General features: G+C 38.1%; 1 protein-coding gene across 2 annotated transcripts in view; it reads left to right on the plus strand.

Annotated features, from left to right (window-relative positions):
* The window catches only part of adck1 (aarF domain containing kinase 1), a 119,686-nt gene that overhangs the window by 22,571 nt on the left and 76,455 nt on the right, over positions 1-20,660 (plus strand). For both annotated transcript variants that reach the window (XM_066694799.1, XM_066694798.1), the window contains exon 4: positions 19,537-19,740. In XM_066694799.1, coding sequence (XP_066550896.1) covers positions 19,537-19,740 — 204 coding nt within the window. The remainder of the gene's footprint in view (positions 1-19,536; positions 19,741-20,660) is intronic.

The following is a 20,660-nucleotide window of genomic DNA, read 5'->3' on the forward strand; positions in this document are numbered from 1 at the left end:
TAAACTCTTGTGGGCTTATTTGGGACACATGTGGGCTTAAAGGATACATATGTACCTTATAAGCCCACTCCGGACTTTTCACTTTTGCAATTAAATAAGTTAATTTAGTTGATTTATGACAAAATCTACCACAAGTGTTTAGATGAGAGATTAATATTTGATTTACTACCCACTTTATTGTGAAGAAATTCACGTATTTATAAGAAAACATGTAAAACTTAGATTTTGGTGGGCTTAATTGGGTCGCTTCCCCTAATTGTTTTATAACGCTGCATGCTCTCATTATAAGAAGACTAGCTGTCTAATTAAAATGCTTTCAGTAGATAAACAAGGGCTTTTCACAAATTATTTCAATTTTACTGGGATTAAAATATAAACGAGTGAAATATGCAATTTGATAAGCAGCACTTTTTGTAAACCTTTTTCCATTAAAGCAGGCAATGCAATAATGTTCATGACCTAACAGGCCTGGAGTCTGGAAATAGTGCTTAATATAAGCTTTTTGTATTGAATAGCTCAAAAGGGACTACATGTCTCTTTTTTGTCTGTTCAGAAAGAACAAAAACGAACTATCTGCACAGGCCCTTGTGTCCTCAACCAGTATGGTATCACTGCAGTAAATAAGAGATGCAAATAAAACAGCATTATGCATGTTAAATATACTATATACATTCTTCGGAATTTTACGGTTTACGTTATAAATCTGTTTGATTATGGCTTATCTACCAGGAATGCTTAGTTAACAAGGGATTCAATAAAATATAGATTTCCTTATCTGGGCTTCTTTTATTTATTATAAATTAGTTTTTTGTATTTGCATCAGCATGCTGTGTTCTTTACATCTTCTTAATAAACACTGACACTTGACAGTTGTGTCTGTATTAGATTTTTTCTCCATCTAGTCCATGCCGAAAATACTTCACACACAATCTGATTTATATGTCCACTATCCTCTGTACAGGAACAGCAGAGATAATAGTCCTTCAAGAGATGCAAACTAGGGATGTTCAAGTAATTTGTTGCCTTTTTTAACTGCGGGCTTCAGGTGATTCTTAATGTTACGTGCGTCATGCGATCCGCCGAGCACAATGCAGGATGTGAAAAGAGCAGAAGTAGGAAGTGCCGCTTAATTGTGTCTTTTTTTTTAAAGAAAATTAAAAGGGAAGGCCGTAGCAAGGCGAGGTAACTTCAGGACAAAATCGGTCACATGGTTTCTCATTTGCCGTCTCGCATCAGATAACAGGTAGCTTTAATATTCTGCCCAGTTGCTTTTAGGATCAAAATTTAAGCCTGTGAGGAAAATACTTCTGAGACCCTAATTCCTCTGGCCTGAGTATAGGTGGTGTGTGAGTAGTACAGGCCTTATCGCATCTTGCACCTCACAATGCCTGGACTTCAGGGGCATTCAGGTATGTGATTGACATAGTGGGATCCATCATAGATATTCTTCCTCCCTTAATAGGAGAGAAGCGTCCGTCTGTAGCCAGCGGTCTGTTGAATCCCAACATCTGGAGGAGCGGAGGAGAACGTGGTAATGGTGTAGGGGAGGAAGATTGGATTTATTTGTGTTGAACTAGGAAGAAACGGAGGGAAGGGAAGCAAGACCGAGCAATACCCTTGATTTTTTTTTTTTTTTTTTCGTAGATCGTTTATTAAATGTTTGATTGACCGAGGATGTCCTAAGCGAAGTATTGTGCTCACAATCCCTTTGATGTATTACAGGAAGTAATGCACTTTCCGGCAGCCTGTTGCTAGTTGTTGTATGCTTTTGTGCGCTCGCAGCCACGTTAGTGAGCTCCAGTCCCTGCGTGCACTTTCTATCGACTTTATCGTAGCAGCTGCCAGGATTTTAACATCCTCAGGGCGGAAAGACCGTTTTACTCCTTTCCTTGAAACACTGCTTATTAGGAAACTAATCAGCTTGAAAGTGCTTCTATTCGCCTGCAGATTTCACCTCTTACACTTGCGGTTGAATATCTCTCTGATTTGAACATCCTTAACATTACTATCCCGGGGTCACAGGGCCAGATGCCAAAACGAAGAAGATGGAAGAATCCCCTCCACCACAACACACACACAATTTGAAATTCTTTACTTTGTGACACATAATAAATATATATATATAATTTTTTTTTTGACATACCAGTTCTTCCAGTACATTTTAAAGTATTGATATATAAATGTTTTTTTTTTTTTTGCCATATTTTAATACAAACCCTTTACAGTTTGTGATTCCAACATGCACATCTGTGAGGTAACGCACTAAATCAACAGATTCTAATTAGATGCATCAAACAAAAGACTGTCACCCCTTTGACTCTCTCATGAACAATACGCAGCCATTGTTTTATCAATTTGTCAGATTTTTTTTTTTTCATCGTTTATGAACAAAAGTGCCTGGAGTTTACAGCCTAATGCGAAATGAGCAGCTCTATTGTGCGAACGATCTGATTACCATAATGAGGTTACCGCTGTTTACCTACAGACATTGTCTGCCTTATTCAGAACGAGCAGAACCATCTGATTTTCGATCTTCAGTCTGTCTTAAATGCTTAAGACAGTTAATCTGTGTAAACCGAAGCACGGGAGAAGGGGTCTTTGTGTGCTCTTTGAGAGTAAACACCGGGGTTGTGAGCGGCCTCTAATGTCACTGACGCCACTAATGAATAATATTTTTTTATTTAAATGAAACGCGTCAAAGGACATTATATTTTATGTTAATGCACGATGACAATTACTTATTTGGAAAGTGGTGAATACCAACATGCTGTACAGTTATTCCAAGTATATATTATCACCTTAGATGCCAGTTTGGGCAAAATTAAAGGGATAGAAGATAACAGTTTGTCTAATAAAATGCAAATAAAATATTTATAACAACAGTATTGAATGCCCATTTACAGTGCAGTTGGATTTGGATTTACTTTATCTACTGTTTAGCTATCATTTTCTACGAGTTCATTTTCTAACTGCCCCCCCACCTTATAAACTTTAGATCAGTAAACTTAATTTCCAATGAGAGACCTCGGCTTGCCCTCAGGAACAGAGTTGTGTAATGCTGCTGGGGCTGAGTTGTATAATAATTATTTTTTCTTGCGTTTCTTTATTGAAAGGTTTGGGGGGGGAGGGGCTGGGGGTGGGACAAGTCTGTGAGAAATGAAGATTTGGATGTTGAACAGATTAGAAAAACAATCCGTAACTGCAAAAATTATGAGTTAAGTTTGAATTAGTTAAGAAAGTAAGAAACACAGACACACACGCACAAATCACCTTTTGAAAGTGTGACAGCCTTTTTATGGATATTTAATAATAAATAAATACATAATAAAATATATACAAGCCATCTTTTGTATCTTTTAATTGATTATTTGAAGTTAATGAGAGAAAAATAGACTGAAATATGTAAAACTAATTATCACTGTGAATAAGAGAGGTAGATTTATTTTTGTACGACTAATAATAATAATTAAAAAATTAAACTGTTTTACTTCCAAAACGGCTGTGTTTTGAACAGCTTCAGTCAGCTAGGAATTTTACAGCACTTCAGAGATGGCTGATGGTGCGGCAGGTACTCAAATCTGGGTCCAATGCTTCAATAGTTATCTCTAAATATGATGTATATGTGTTAACGTTTTCAAATTCAGTCTCCCGATGAGGAGCTGCAGATTTAAACTGAAGGAAATCCTCAGTGTTTATCAAGTCTGTTTTTGCCCCAGTAGACCAAGTCTAAGTGTGGTATCATTGCTCATGAAATATTTTATAATCATGGCTATTCTATTCAAATGAATGCCATCAGGTGCACTAATGATAAGATAAATGGAAGAAGCCCCTTTACAAAATTTAGGAGCACAAATTGCAAACGTGTCAGGAAATGACAAATAAAAAGCACTTGCTATTTTTAAATGTCACGCGCCCAGCAGATGCTCTAAACCATAACGGTGAATGTTTTTGGAGTAGATCATGATTCATGAAAATAATAATGCCAGACTGACATTTATGACCATTTTAACAAAATGAAGTGGATTGCCTTGATATGGCTAGTAGTAAAACCGCAATCTTTTTGGATAGTCGCAGCGGCCATCTGACTGTCAAGCTGTGGAAATTAAAGCGAACGCCACCGCCTTGTGCTACGTTTTTGATCCGACACCATAAATTCAGATGTTATATGGATTTTTGAAGCTAGACTACAGGAAAACAACTTGAGGGAGTTCCAGTGGCAGTCGGCGCTGTCTGCCACATTGATGAGAACACAGGCTGAATATTTCAGAGGCAGGCAGAATTGGCCTAAAATTATTGATGCATGACAGCAAAATACAGGGCATGAAATTAACAGTGGCTAAGAGCTAAATTGCTACTGTTCGTTTCTTTTTTGTTTCTCACATCTGACATTTCGTAATGCATTCACGGGGTACATTTTCTTCCTGCGAGAAAGCAGCAGCACTGCCGCAGAAAGGCCTGCACTCATGGTGATTAAAAATACGAACTAAAATAGATCCTTTAGCACAAGGCTTTTATTATTGTTATAATAATAATTTCTGACCATGCCTTACAGACAAGATACAGCATTGTTTACTTTGTAGAGATTACGGTTTACACATATGATAGTCAAGGCATTTAATTATATTTTTTTTAAATTCAATTTTTTCGTGGCCTTTTAGTTTTAGTCTACATACCTAATCAACGAAGAGAAGAGCCAATGGGATACAAATCTAGAGCTAATCTGCTGTAATAAGAAGATGTATGCAAACAAATCCTGAATCATGTAACCATTTCCATTAGTTAACCTTCTTCAGTTCCGATCATAAAAATCAATCGGGCTATACCAGTCGCACAAAACACAATAACAAGGTCTCTTTCTAGATTATATGTTTCGCAATAATTAATGTCAATGGAAGAAAGCATTGTTGTGTCCCATTAATGCTAAAGTATTTTAACGACCTATAAAGTGTTGTAATGTTAAATTCGGTTTAAATTAAAGAAACGTACATTTTGTGTAATGCGTTCATTTAGAAGGTTATTAGGTTTGTTATTCGTGAAATGCATCATAATACAATAACAGCACTATTACTGTAACACTGTTGACCCTAGTGACAAAATGAATCGGTTAATTGGAGTATATTTGATGTGCTTAAATACTTATCACATAATTGTCTTTCCCTTGAACTGTCATTTTTGTGTCAACCTGTTTCCAGTGGAGAGTTGAATGGAAACCGTGTGTATATTGCGTACCCGACCTCATTCACATCTTCTGTGATTAAGAAATGCTCAAATTAAGGTTAAAACGAGGCCAGTCCCTCAAACATCTGTTAGAAAAAGAGAGACCTGCAGTACTTAAATGGAAGCAATTCAAAGCCTCATTTGTTGTTACTTGGTGCTCAAAAGTCTTTTCAAATGCACTTTGTGTCTATTAAATAGTAACACAGTTGTTTTCAAATGGAGCCCAAATTGAGTAGAGAGAACAGCAGCTAATTTGTGCTTGCTTTGTGATTTGGATTGTGTAATTTGTAGAATATACTGTCATCGTTGCTGTTTTTGTTGACAATGGCATTGCTAAAACATATATACGACAGGCACAAGTTGACCGATACAATTAACGCTGAAATTTCCAGTTGACGTTCTCCCAGTTGGTTCTTTTTCTTAACTCAAAGACTTGCAAGTGAACAACGGGCCATGTTCATCCGCAGGTAGTTGAATTTATTTGCAACTAAATAAATTATTCTTATAACTTATTTTTTGTAATAAACTCTCAATGAGGTTCTTTCACTAAAATCTACAATGAATAGTGCCAGCCTTTTGCATCGTCCTCCACTATTTTTTTTTTCTCCACACAGGAACAGAGCCTTGGAGTTCAATATCAGAAGTCAGGAATAAAGGGTTCAGGTTATTAAACCTCCAAATTACAAGTCACAGCTGAGTGGGCAATAGGTAATGGCGGGTGGCTGCTGTAATCATTTGGAAGCAATTGCTGTTTAAGAAATGTGCCTGGTTTCAAGCTCTGCGGGTTGTGGAATGAAGAATCCTCTACTTCAACCTTTTTTTGTAAATCAGTGAGATTACAAGAAATCACATCTTTGGTTGCATTATTATTATTATTATTATTATTATTATTATTATTAGAGATTCCATAGGAGATGCATGTATATATTCTGCATGTATGCATTTTTGTGCATTAGCGTTATAGTATTTATTTACTTGCATATATATTAAATGTATATATTTCCTCAAATTTTATGATGTCAGATATTTGCTAAACTGAAAGAGCTTGGAGGCATTTTCTTCAGCTTTGGGAAGTGGTGACTCCGTGTACAATATGCTGATTTAATGGGGATTTAATAATCAATTTAATAAATCCATCACTTCACCAGTGCCCCTCCAAAAACATCACAAGATAATTAAGCTGCCCTTTCGCTAAGACAACTCTTTAAAGGAATAGATTGGGTTTCGTTTGTTTTGCACGGGGCGAGGGCATTAGAATGCAGAGTGAAACCCTTGCTGCTTGTATGCGTGCCAGTGACAGCTCAAAACAATTCCACTTTAATAGGAACATTGCAAGGAGGTGCTGTGAACTGAATAATGGGCTAATGATAAGCGTCATAATTAGGCGTTGTTCATACTTCATTAATCAAAATAATTTGCATTCATGACAACAAAAATCAATTACTGGAAGTGTTTTGAAAGTTCCAGCCCAACTTGTTGAAGAATGGATGCAGCAGATATGCCTTACTGGTTCGTTCTATGTGCCCAAATTCATTTTAATTTGATTTCCATACAACTTTATAGCACTTGCCTTGAAGAGTTTGTCAATTTTACATCTACTGTCAGTTTTTCCTACAGTTTTCATCCTATGGATTACTTAAAAATGAATATCCAATATCCAATACACACAAACGGATATCAAATGTTTATTTTCAGTTCCTGTGGTTTGATATCCCGTACACAACAACTCAGGACCTCAGTAGTCATTGATTAGTGAGTGTGTTTGTGTTTGTGTGCTCATGTAATCATGCAAACACAGCCAGTACTACACTTTGCACCTCGTACCCATTTTTCTTTTTCCTTTTTTCTCTGTTGTCATTCCCGGCGGTATATTATAAGCAAGTGAGGAAAGGGTTGAGGATGAAAGCGAAGAAACTATTTGCCATCTGTGCTTAATACCATTTAAAGTCTCTCAGAAAACAGAGATATAACACTGGGGCCAGTGGTTTAATTATATTGCTTTGCTAAGCCTCAGAAATAAGCTTCAGCAGCAAAACTTTAAAGGAGGGAAATAAGTTTTTGTTGGGGAAATTTTCTCTCTCCATTGCTGACATACTAATGAGAGTGGACAGCTATAACCTATTGCACAGCAGACCGCCCCCTGGATGTGATCCAACCTGAGTTTGCGCTTTCTCATCCAGCAACATCAAACACCTGCAAAGTTATTACAAAGCCAGGGTTGGATCTTTGAAACAGTCTTGCTGCCTTTAAAATAAAGAATTCTAATACTAGAGGAGTATACAATATTTCAGGGTATAAAAAAAGTGTGCAACAGGCCTTTACAGTTATTGGTGCCAGCTTAGTAGACAAATGTTTTGTGAGGGGTTGCTTTTACTTTATGTATCAAAGCAAGATTTGAGCTGATTGACGGGATATTACTTGGATATTTCACTAAAGGCAAAGCAATACCTTGAAATTAAGATTGAGAGTATTACAATTCCAAGGGGTGATCTCGGAGTCTGACTAATAGTTTCAGGCACTAGTTACTCACATTTAGGAGAAATTAGGAGAAATGGCGAGACTGTTCAGCTTTAATGGAGAGCGGTAATGACTGCATGCTCAGTTTCACAAGTCAGTGGCTTGCAGGAGAGGAGAATCAAGCTCAGGTGCACTTGTGTAGTGTATTTAAAAATTGTCAAAAGTAGATCTGTAATTGTAGAACATGCTAATCGGAGGGAAACGAAATGTAGGTTTATTGAAGTAGAAAAATGCCACATTCAAAATATTTATTTCTATATAGTGCCTTGCAAAAGTATTCAGACCCCTGACCAATTTTCGCATATTACTGACGATATTGGTTTTATGTTGTGAAATATTTGTAAGAAAAATAAAAAACTGAAATATGGTGCTTTAAATAAGTATTCAACCCCAGTGCTGTGGAAGTTCCCAGTTTACACAGATGAAAGAAATTGCCCCTGACGAGGACACAATTATCTCACCATTGGCCTCCACCTGTGAACCATTAAAGTTCCTGTCACATTTTATACACACACACACACACACACACACACACATATATATATATATATACACACACAGTGCCTTGCAATTGTAAATAGCATTCGAATGATGACCTTATCATTAAGCATCTTAAGCATTATTAATTATTGATTTTGTTTATAAAAAAAAGTGTTTGTAACATTGTGGCTAGTTACTCAAGCTTTACTTATAATATATTTGGAATGTATTATTTATCTATTATTATGTTAATATTAAATCTTACAAATTAAATGTTTACCTTTTGATTGTCATACGGACGGATACATTTCCTGTATTGTTTAGAATATATTTTATTGTATCCCCCCACAATTTGCGTCTTCCAGCAGTCTATTTGTACTGTAAGTTTCAGACTGTGTTGATTGGATCCTACACAACGTTTCAACATGGAGTTTGTTATATACTGATGTCAGCTGTATTAAACATGCTAAGCAGGGGGAATACAAATCAAGTGTTATATTGTGGGGAATTACCGAGATCCATTTTGTAACATATGCGGATATTTTCCAAACTTTGACCCTTCCTTCTCTTAACATATAATAACCACCATGGGAAGCTCTTTTTAAATGCACAAATTCATACACATTCCCTCAGTTGTAAAGATGAAAAGGACCTCTGCGTTACAGCAAGTGTGCTTTCAGAAAGGATATTGGTCTATACATTCCCATAGCTTGCAAACTGAACGCTATGTTGATGCACACACTACACAGCTGAACCTTTTAACCTTCGACTGCGTAACAATTTTCTTGTATAACAGCCTATATGTTCCTATGGAAGCCACTTAGAGGAAAATATTACATTTATAAACATATTCACTAGTAAGAAAACTAACACATACACACAAAAAGCTTCATCACGGTGCCACTAAACTAGACATTCAGTTGGGTTTCCTGGCTTTCGACCAGACTTATTCCAGTTCAGTCACAAGGGTAAATGCCTAGTTTGCATTCAACATAATCAATTTTTTTTATTATCAAGGGCCAATTATATATAATGAAATTGATTATAGTCCATAAAGAAGCCCGTTGCTAAGCTTCTGAATTACTTACACTCTCCCTGTGGAGTTAACCTTGGTGCCCTGTCAAGCAAACCTCATTTTCTGCAGCATTTTATTTTGTCAGCACAATTCCTGTTGGACTTCTTGTGATCGCCGAAGTGGCAGCCACACACCGACCGCTGACACATTATGCATGACTGGGAACCATCGAGGAAGAAGGGAATCGGTTTCTCTGTGTCCATTTTCATACCTTCCTTCGCCCTTTAACGTGGAGGACGTGCGACACTTCCAGCTTAACACACATCTCTAGGAATGTAGGAGCTATGTGTTGAGTGAACATACGATGCATTGGTATACCATGGTGAGAGTCTGAGGACCTAGGTGAAGATGATCTAGTGGTTTGGTTAGTTATACAAACAAGGCTTCATCCAACTATCCCAACATGGTTTCTTTCTTCAATTTAAGGTGCTGACTAATTTGTTTTTTTGTGTATCCATGTCCTATATAATGTGATTTTCCAAAATGAAACCACACAAAACTCAAAATATAATCTATTGCAATTCTGTGTATCTGTCCATAAAGTTACTTCATTGATTTTGAGGGTTGGCCAATTGACCCGTATCATTGAGCCTTTTGACCAAGTTTGACCATTTTTTAGGGACAACGGCAGTTCATTCATGACCCCTTGACCCCAACTGCAAGGTGCATCTCTCTTCTGGTCAAATTAAAGCATGCATGTGCCTTCAAGTCTGAATGGCTCAGTGGTTTGGCAAACATACATTTAGATCGATAAATGTTTGGACTGACACAGTTGTCATCATTTTGGATCTGTACAGCACCACAATGGATTTGAAAGGAAACAATTACAAAAACAATTCGGATTTACACCCATTTTTATATGTGGTCCCCCAGTTTTAGCATCTCTAAAGTAATTGGACAAACTAACATAATCATTTAATTAAATTGTGAGTTTTCAATCCTTTGCAGTCAATGACTGCCTGAAGTCTGGAACCCATAGACATCAAAGGCCTTTTTCCTAATGTTTACATTCCAGATGTTCTTCAAAAGATGACCACATAATTTGCGAGGTCCCTCTCCAACGCTGAATGCATCTGACAGACTCTTAGCCTCTCTGGCAGCTCATTACCTTTCCCACCCTTCGCTGTGTTGATGTGTTGATTGAAAGCTTTCCCCCGTGGGAGGTGCACTCAGCAGCTTAGCTAGGACAAATCTATTTAGTACTGTAATGGGAGAGTGTCAGGGAATAGTGAGTGCCAAAGGCTACGGCCTCAAGCCATCTCACTTGACTTGATCACTGTTGTCTGTTCCTAGAATCTGACGAGAGACTGGCATTGTTATTCGCGGTCCTATTGCGCTATCCCACAACATTGCTGCTTTCCTCGCAAAGATGTTTTTTGCTGACTGCACGTTAGACGGAACATTGAAAATGACAGGAGTGAATGCTAGGACAGATTTCTGACTAGCCCTATTCTCACACACACACACACACACACACACACACACACAGGACTGAATACAAGGGATGAGTTACCCAAGAGATGGTGAAACAGGTGTACGGGTTCATTCAAGTGTCTCGTAGCTTTGAGCAAGTTTTGTTACGGAGCAGGTGACTTCTTCAGGTCTTATAAATTATGCCTTCTGAGTTCAAGTCTTCCTGTCTTTACAAGGTCACAGCTCTGTGTAACGGGACCCTCAATACTCTGTTTTCTTTAAAAAATTATCTATTTTACACAGACAGAGGCAGGATTTGTCTTGAGGTTATTTATCCCTGCTGTCTGGGTTGTTACAGAATTTTCTTGACAACAATATGTTTTCTTTTTACGAATATTTTGAGGTTAAACATTAATGAAAGCATATCGTGGCGGGCTCTTTGGCAACACTGGCTGGCGCGGTGGCTCTGTAGAAACACAAGTGAGTGGATTTTCCACAGCTGCAGACAGCACGCTCATTTGACTTTCCTCTCCATTTCAGAAGCCAGCAGCTGGCTCTTAAGACTTGATATCTTCAGAGCTAAACCTTCTGGGACTCTGGGTGGCATCGGCACAAGATTGAACCCACACTAGAGCGATGCCTTTGATGATAAAAGAAACGGTGCCACTCCCTGATTATGTAGGTGAGGGTTGTTATTTGCAGTGTTTTAAATGCTCCGAAATAATCCGTTATGGTTTGCCTGGAAACTAATTTCTATACTTTTAATTATAGCTCAGGCCATTTCCCCCCCACTGATGACTTTTAGATGGATACTCAGTGTAATCTATAATGACAGATTAATCTGTAATTATGACTCGTGACAGGCCGACCTCTCTTCAGAGAAAACTGTGAAGATGGTTTGATGGCTGTTCACTATTACCAACAGAAAGCATTCATGTTCACAAGCAAGGGACTACATCCATTTTCTTGCTGCTGGTTTACTGTGTGTGTGTTTTGTGGCGAAAGAAAGGGCTGAGACTTTTTTTTACACCTTATATTATCCTATGGATTCCATTACTGTTCAGCCCAGCTTTACATAGGTATTTTAAATGTTACAGTACACGACACATTATTCAAGGAAGTAAATAGTGTGGCATTACCGCTATCTACATCAACAACTTTGCAAAGTAAGTGATTAATTATGTAAAAATGTAATGGCGACACTTCATCAAGCAATATGATGATGAATGTGTCTCCCTATTATTGAGGTGATAAACTTTATCACTTGGCATTCATGCTAATGATGCAGTTTAACAACCTGAAATTCTCATGAATCTAACCATGAATGCCGTTCCCTGCAAACACTGCTTGACAAGGTTTCATAGAACCTGTATTATTGTTGCATAACTATTTTACCAGTTATAGAAAATTAACCTTTAAAGTGTGTGAAGCAAAAACCCTGCATTTGTTGCACTGAAAAGTGTCCATTCACACAAAATCAGAAGACGACTAGATGCTGGCCATTTCCCATTTATTAATTCAGAGCAGACTTGATTGAATATTTGACCTTGTTGGGAGAAAGAGAGAGTGCAAGAAGTGACTTGACGATCATGAAAGGGAAATGTAACATTAGAACAGGTATTTATTAATATCATTATAGGAACTAGCGCTCAATATACTGTCCTCCTCGGCAATGATTTTTGTCCTAACACGTCTTTTCGTCCAGTTTGAGATAATATGCTCCTGAAACTGCACTGCTGCTTCATTTCACTTTCTCTTGAGAAGACTATTTTTCTGCTCAGTGGAGGGTGCAGAACACGGTGTCTCAGAGCTTCAGCTCAACAACATGCAGATCTATCAGTCTCTGTGTTTTTTTTTGTTTTTTTTTCTTCGTCCATTTGTTTTTTAATGGGTAACAGAACGGACATCTATTTCTTTGGCTTCCTTAGAAAAGCACAGAATGACATTGGATTTCCACTAGATGTCAGGTTGTTATAAACATATATGTATTGTTAGCAGATCATAGCCTTTCACAAGTACGTTCAGTTCCTAAACTGCTATAGATGGATATATCAATATAATTATTAAAAATATATATATGCAATGTAAATCAGCTGAAAAATAGTTCTCCCCAGTCTTCCTTCTCTTCTAGGCAACATTCCCCTTTATGTTCATGTTTATTGTTATGGACACATTGAGAAAATCCAGCGTGGGTTGTCTGTGTAGATATAGTTATATCCAGTGAATGATGCAATATATCACTCAAGGTCAATGTAATAAGCAGCTACTGTATGCTTTCCAATAAGAATAATACGTACAGTTGCCTTTTTAATTTGTAAAGTCGTTAGAAGTGATACTCGGGTTTGATGAAGTTCAAGCTATAGGTATAACCTTAATATGTAAATGGCTGCTGAAATGTTTGTAATTGCTGCTTTTTAGCAGCTCATATTGCCCTGTTACAGCGAGAGGCCTGAGTGCTCTGTAATTCACCCCAGGTGACTCATTACTTTATGTTAATTTGTTGTCACAGTCCAGAGTTCTCTAAACAGATATTTGTAGTTCTCCAACTGGCTGTAATTTCTGTCAGAGATGTATGAAAGAAACGCAAGGAAAACTACAACAGGCTTTTAAACTGTCTGTATATTTTTATTATATAGGCAAAGGGAGACCTTCATTATAATTATAGTGGCCAAATAATGCAAGTAATGAAGTATGGGGACTGTGTAAAGTAAAATGTAAATACATTATTTGAAAGTCATCATGTTAAATATCTTGGTGAAAAGGCACAAGGCATTTTATTTCTAATGTTACAGCGTTTTAAAATGATAAATCACATCGGAGGAAACAACTAATCACAAAGCAGCATTATTTATGATTTATTAAGAACATAAGAAAGTGTACGAACGAGAGGAGGCCATTCGCCTCATCGTGCTCGTTTGGTATCCATTAATAATCCAAGGATCCTATCCAGTCTATTTTTGAACGTTCCCAAATTGTCTCTTCAGCCACATCGCTGGGGAGTTTGTTCAGATTGTGACGCCTCTCTGTGTGAAGAAGTGTCTCCTGTTTTCTGTCTTGAATGCCTTGAAGTCCAATTTCCATTTGTGTCCTCGGGTGCGTGTGTCCCTGCTGATCTGGAAAAGCTCCTCTGGTTTGATGGGTCGATGCCTTTCATGATTTTGAAGACTTGGATCAAGTCCCCATGTAGTCTCCTCTGTTGCAGGGTGGAAAGGTTCAGGTTCCTCAGTCTCTCAGTAGGACATTCCCTTCAGACCTGGAATAAGTCTGGTTGATATTATTTTGCGTGTTCTTATTGCTTGTTTTCAATATGATGCAAGACATGTGGCTTTTATAAAGATTTTGTTTCTCCATCTGGACCTAATCTTTTGCATCTCACTGTAGTAGTTGTAAATGTTAATTAGGTAAAAATCTACAGTGCAAAACCCTATCAATCCACTATGTCATTCTGAGGGTGGCCTTCAAAAGAGGTGTCAGGTAAAACATCTGAGTGTTTTGTGAGCCTTCACACCTCCTGCAGAAGGGTATTGCCGAGGCATATTGATCAATAGAGCATTAATTTGTGTGCACTACCATTTGGAAAAGAAAGGAGGCATTAGCGGCCATTGATTAGCGGTCTTCCCTTCAACCCATTTTGTATATGAATTGAAAGTCAATACGAACATTACTTTAAACGAGCCATTTGGTCCGGAAAACAACGTGGCGGGTGTTTCTTTGAAGGCCATTAAAGTATCTCACTGACTGTGGCTGTGCCCTATGGAAAACAAAGGATAGCTTCTCTCTTTGTCAGTTCCACTACTCTGTTTCAAAAAGGTCACTTTTGCTTTATAGTTATTGCCCCAATAAAAAACACAATCAACGATAATGAGATTTCCCCCTTGCTGTCTGGTTTTCCCGGCCCTCTCTTTGATTGTGGCGCTAAAGCAGGCGTGCCATGTGCCATTAACTAGCCTCTAACTCCACTTAATTATACACAGAAATGCATTTCACAGCATTAAAACACATTGTCATTGGTCAGACGCTCTTTAAATGAAGCATACCAGAATATCTTCCCCAAATTATGATCATCAAACACTGTATTTCAGCTCACAAGCACCATGTTCATATCCTAGTCAACGTCAGTCTGATCAGAGCTGGAGCTGTCAGTCTCCGATGTGCCAGGGGAGGGAGTTGTCTTCCTGCGTGCTGATGCTAAGTCTTTGCAGTGAAAAGGAAAGACCCAGTTTGTACTCTGTTAAATCACCGTGCATCTGAAGTGACTTTTCCCTTCCCTCCAGTGCTGGTGAATGTCAACCTAGAAGGAAGCTGTCCGATAAAAAAATAAAACCACAACACTAATATTTATTGGGCCTCTGTAACTAAGGGGCCGTTGTGATCGACTTAATCAAAAGCAGGGTAAGGAAGTGGAGGCAATACATACCGAAACAGAAATATAAGGTCAATCTTCCGATGCATTTATTTTGCAGCAGCAGTGGCACAGCCTATAGCAGGTGACGTACTGAATTTATTTACTTAGATTAGAAGGAAAGAAAGTGAAAGCCGCCTAAGAGGAATATAGTGTCTAGAATGTAGATTACTTGAGAAGATTGCCCAACATTAATCCCTAAAGACCATGGGGAATGCGCAGGGGTTATAATGCCTTGGAATTAAACAGTTATCTTAAGCTGAACCAACAGCCAAGTGTTGAGTGTGATGGGCCACAAGGCTTTAGACAGAAAATGAAGCAGAAAATATCCTGCAAATCAGCATTTAGGAGATTGATTTGTGATGTTGCTGGTCTTTAATGTTTCATCTTTGAAGATCTATTTCTATTAGTGTAGATATTTGTCTTGCCATGTACTTTTAGTCTTCAGATTGAAACCATTTTTTATATAAATTAATAGTTTATTCTACTTTCAGGTTTCATTTTCTTACTATTCTGCATTCATTAGCTTATGCCTCCATTCTCACACACACATATATATATATATATATATATATATATAATGTCTTCTGCCTGTACTTGTAAACAAATCCCTCTTGAAGTGATTAAGATCATTATTAACAATGCACAACACAGTCTAAAGTATTACAGTTCAAGTTCTGCAATTATTTTATCGGTGAGAAAGATTGCATAATTTTAAAAATCTCATATTTCCACGTGTTGTGTTGTATTAACTTGGCGCTACTAAATCTCACAGGGAGGACAGTCAGGTCAGTATCTCATTAACTTCAGACCTGTCGTTGTTAGTCTAAATTTTGTTATAGTTTATTTGCATACATACAAGAAAATATTTTTAATTTACTGGAACCCGTACTGAGCTTTAAGCCTATTTTGTCAATAGCGCCTTAATCCTTCACTTGAGTAGTAGGAAAGAGGGAGAGAAATGTCTTGCTATATTACTAGATGCTTATGTTTGACCAATTCTAATTCTGGGTCACACAAATATGAGACATCCAGTTTTGAGCAGGCAGGCTCTGTGTCAGGGTCGTAGGGTCAAGCACCCCAAGGTGAAGTGGAATTACCGCTTGGTGTCAGCTCAAAAGGAAGTCATCTGTTTGCAGGGGATGGCATTGATAAGACTGGAGCTTCAGGCAAGATGGCTATTAATCTCTCAACATCTGTTTTCAGAGAAGAAAGGGAGAGGAGAAAATGGGGCGAATAACAAACTTTTTGAAGGATTATAGACCATGTCAGCAGCACTTTATAATTTGGAGGAAATAATAATCGACTGTCTCGAGGTCAGAATGATAAATAACACAAAATGTACATGGACGTCGATTACAACTGCCATTTCCGATGTGCAGCGAGGAAGGATGCATATTAAAAGTTTTAGAAAGAGACGCACCTGGTGCTGCAAAAAAATAAAGTACACAACTTTCAGTACATTCTTTTATTGTTGTTATTGTTTTTTAACAATCCTCCCCAAACTGTTACATTTATCTTTCCAGAAAAGCAATGACCTTTGGGCTTCTAATAGTCAACTCACAATAATAGGTTCTGATGGCTCTACACAGCTTTTTAAAAGGGCATCTAATGGCTTTTTCCTGCTACTGAAATATGTCATTAATGTCCCTGGCAATTATTAGGCTTGTCAGTGTCTCAGCTCTGCGCCGCTCTGCCAGTGGATCGGGGGGGCAGCGTTAATTGGGCTGAACCTCATTGTCTTGCACTGCAGCGCGGGGAGTCGGGGAGTCCGCTTTCTGCTCCAACGCTGTCTTTGTGCGACCGCTGAACCTGGGGAGGTGAGCGCGTGTGATTCAATGCAAGAGCAAATTTTCTGTGGTGCAATTAGGTTTGTACAAGTAAGGATTTCTGTTTCACAGGGTGTAGTTACAGCTGTTGGCCGCTGGGGCACAGTGTGTGTTGAGGTGAAATCTGACTCCATGTTTGAACACTTCACTGGGTAATAAATATTTGATACAAAAGGGTTAATGTATTTGTTTGTGTTTGTGTGTGTGTGTTGGGGGGCTCTAGTATTCACATCTGGATATTCATTGCACTGGAGAAATGACCGTAGACCTTGCAGTGGAAAAAAATAATATTTTGTGAGCAATGCCCCTTGAATTTCATTGGTCGCCACATGAAAGCGGAACAGGAATGGCTGTAAGGCAGGGGAACTGAAGTGCATACACACAGAAGGAGACATTTAGATCGTGATAATAGCTTTTCTTGTCGCCGTTGAGTGCCAGGCCCGGGCATTGTGTCTTTAAGAGAGTGGGCTGTCTCCTGTGTTTGCTGTAGATGGGTGAAAATGCATGAGGAGAACAAGAGAAAAAAAAAAAAAAAAAAAAAAAAAGCTTTTCTTTTATAAACCATAAAAGTCAACATCACCATATAGATGATCCTTATCTGAATGCACAGCCTCCCCTCATTGGGAGATATGGGTCTGTATTTGCTGTAGGCATTAGGAGTGACTGCGCCTGCCAATAGCATGTGCTTCTGATTGCCAGAGCTCGGCAGTGACAGGTGGCACAGATTTCTCTCCCCGGGGGATTAACCAGCAGAGAAAACCGTCCTCCTCTTCAAAATAACAGAGACTCTCTGAAAAAAAGCTGAGTCCAGACCTCGGCTTTATTCACACAGTCTAAAGATGGAATAATTATGATTATTAATAACACTCTCTCCCCATTTTCTGTTTTGGTTGCCTTTTTTATCCTTTTTCTTTGGCAGGTTTAATTTTGATTGCTATTATTGCATTAAATATGTATTTTTCGAAATATTAGTCTCCAAGATTCTTCAAAATTTACAGTTAAATGATATATATTATTGTCATATACATACTTTACGGACAAAGAAAATCCAATTTTTCTGCATCAGAGGACAATTAAGGCAAGCTCTCTGGCAAATTGTACATAGTTTGGAAAATACCCACAGGACAACCTTTAAATTCACCACCCACTATAGAAAAGGATTAATTTTAATCCAGGAAAATGGAAATTAGTTTACTTTGGCCCAAACAAGGAGCCTGAAACATATAAGAAAAATATGTCAAAGGCAATTACGATCTGTCGAAGAAAGAGATTCAGTTCTGTGGCAACTGTATCAGTTTTTAGCGACTGACTACATCTTCAATAAATGTGGGAGACATTGAGTAAATATTCAATATTCTCAATAGTCTCCAGACCAAAGATGATCTAAATCAGCTACACTATTTCCTGTCCTGCGAATATCATTTTATTTGGAAGTCGCTTTATTGAAAGTATAATACTCTAATTCCAAGAAGCTACACAAAAAACCTGTCTTCATTTAGAGTTTGTGTGTGTCTTTGTCTACTTCTAATGTGAGATCACAGGAACAAATTATACGTATATTATGGTATTTAGTGTTAATGCATGTGCTTTCTAGAAATAATTCCCGTGTTTATATGTTCTGTCTCCACACCCACATACTTTCAAGTTTTAATTGTTTTAGATTCTACAAGATCTTCCTTTGACATTGAAATCCTACTGACTGTTCTCATTGTTCTTGTAAACCCCTCTCATCTCTAACAAGCTGGATGAGAAAAATGCTCTTTTCCATTTGTCAACTGACAAAATTCACAAAATGTTAATTAAAAAGTTTAAAAAATATTAACACCACATCATGTCGGTTTATCACTGACTTTGTCTCAAAAATCACATTACAAACTGCGAATACCTATTTATTAAGTGCAGATGTATTTAAATATCCCCATGGCAGATTTCTCATGTAAAGCCTTGTGTTTTACACATTTTAAAATTAGTCCAATTAGATTGACAAAGCCTTTTTGTGATTAGGAGGTGTTTAAACAGCACGGGTCTCAAATCCCACTTCCAAACTCTTCTTCAAGTGGAGAGGATATTTCAATGGCATTTCATGCATTTGCAGGAGAAGCTCGTCATGTTTTCTCGCCCCGACTCGAGTGAATCTCAAGGGGACCACATGAAATGAAAATTATCAACTTCAGCTGCTGTAGAGCAGAGAGGCAGAGGAAATTACCCATGTATAAAATGACATTGCATCTGATGCCCTGTCATAAACGGCACTATTTTGAAGGAGACACTTGTTTTGAATCTCATGTTTATCTCCCAGATTTGACGATTTATTTTTCGTGGAATCCAGTTTTAATGTGTCCCAATATTAATATTTGATGGTAGCCTTTTGGTTTTGTTTTGACTTTGATTGTTTTTTGAAAAGTTAAACAGGGGCTCTAAGGTATTTGTCACGAAACTTCTCTGTAGACTAGTTACAGAAAATCAAACTAACAAGATGAGCTAAATGATCTCCTTTATTTTTGTAACTTTTTTTTGTGGCTATTTTCTAAAGTTCCCCACGCATTTGTTTTTGTTTTTAGTTTTGACATGCATTTCTAACTCAAGTGTCTTTGTGTGTGCAGGTCCATCTCCGCTCTGCAGAACGTCTCAGGGATCTGTGTTGTGCCAACAGGGGGACGTTCATCAAGGTTGGCCAGCACCTGGGTGCTCTAGACTACCTCCTGCCAGAGGAGTACACCAGCACCTTGAAGGTCCTCCACAGCCGAGCCCCTCAGAGCAGCCTCCAGGAGATCGAGGAAGTCATCAAGGAGGATCTTGGGAAGGAGGTCAGTGCTACGCTTAGATGCCATCATTTGTTGACGAGTTTTTTTAGTTGGTGAACAAGTTGTGGCATAAATTGTGTGTAAATGTGTGTGTGTGTGTGTGTGTGTGTGTGTGTGTGTTAGTAATACTCTGAGGGAGCTACATTTGTCATTTTTCCACTTCTTTAAAGCTAGTGTTGATTTTTAGACGAGTAGCAGCAACTAACGGCCTATAAATTGTAGAACTCGATTGTTAGAAACCGTTCAACTTTCCAATGGCGTATTCATTGCGAGGGGTCTTTGTTTTCCGTGCGGACATACGTGACCTACGGTCAGCCATTTTGCAGAGAACTGCTCTCTCCCTCACCCCTGAAAAGGATACGCTTGTGTATTTGTTCGGCGGTTGTCAGAGAGAAGTTTTGGAGGTGCTCTGACTGAGAGCTGTTTTGACAGGCTTTTAAGAATATTTTCATCAGAAACCCCTTTGGCAGCTCAGTACAAGGTAATTGTTATAATCTTTAGGTGCTGGTTAAGGCACCAATTCAAACCCACTTACAATTTGTCAGAAATAGTTTTTTTTTCTTTGGGGGGCGGGGGGAGGAAAGAGTACTTTCTGTCCCACTGGAAAAACTGCTTTCTTCACCTTGCACAGTCATTTTGGTTATGTCAGAGCTGCAGTAAAGTGCAGGATTAACTCTTATGTAAGGGTAGTTATGGTATTGTTGATATAACACTGCTTTGAGCCGTGGTGCTAACCATAAATATGTATAATACTAAATGTAATTTCCCTCAGCTGTGATCTCAAGGGATTGAATTACAAATGTATACAACAACAAATAAACCATTTGAGAACGAGGTATTGTAAAGACAAGAGCACTCTTCCATCCCCATACCTTTCCATTCTCGATTATTGTCAGTTTAAGGAAATCGAACTGCTAGGCAGA

Source organism: Amia ocellicauda, chromosome 21 (assembly GCF_036373705.1).
Source record: "Amia ocellicauda isolate fAmiCal2 chromosome 21, fAmiCal2.hap1, whole genome shotgun sequence".
Classification (NCBI taxonomy): domain Eukaryota; kingdom Metazoa; phylum Chordata; class Actinopteri; order Amiiformes; family Amiidae; genus Amia; species Amia ocellicauda.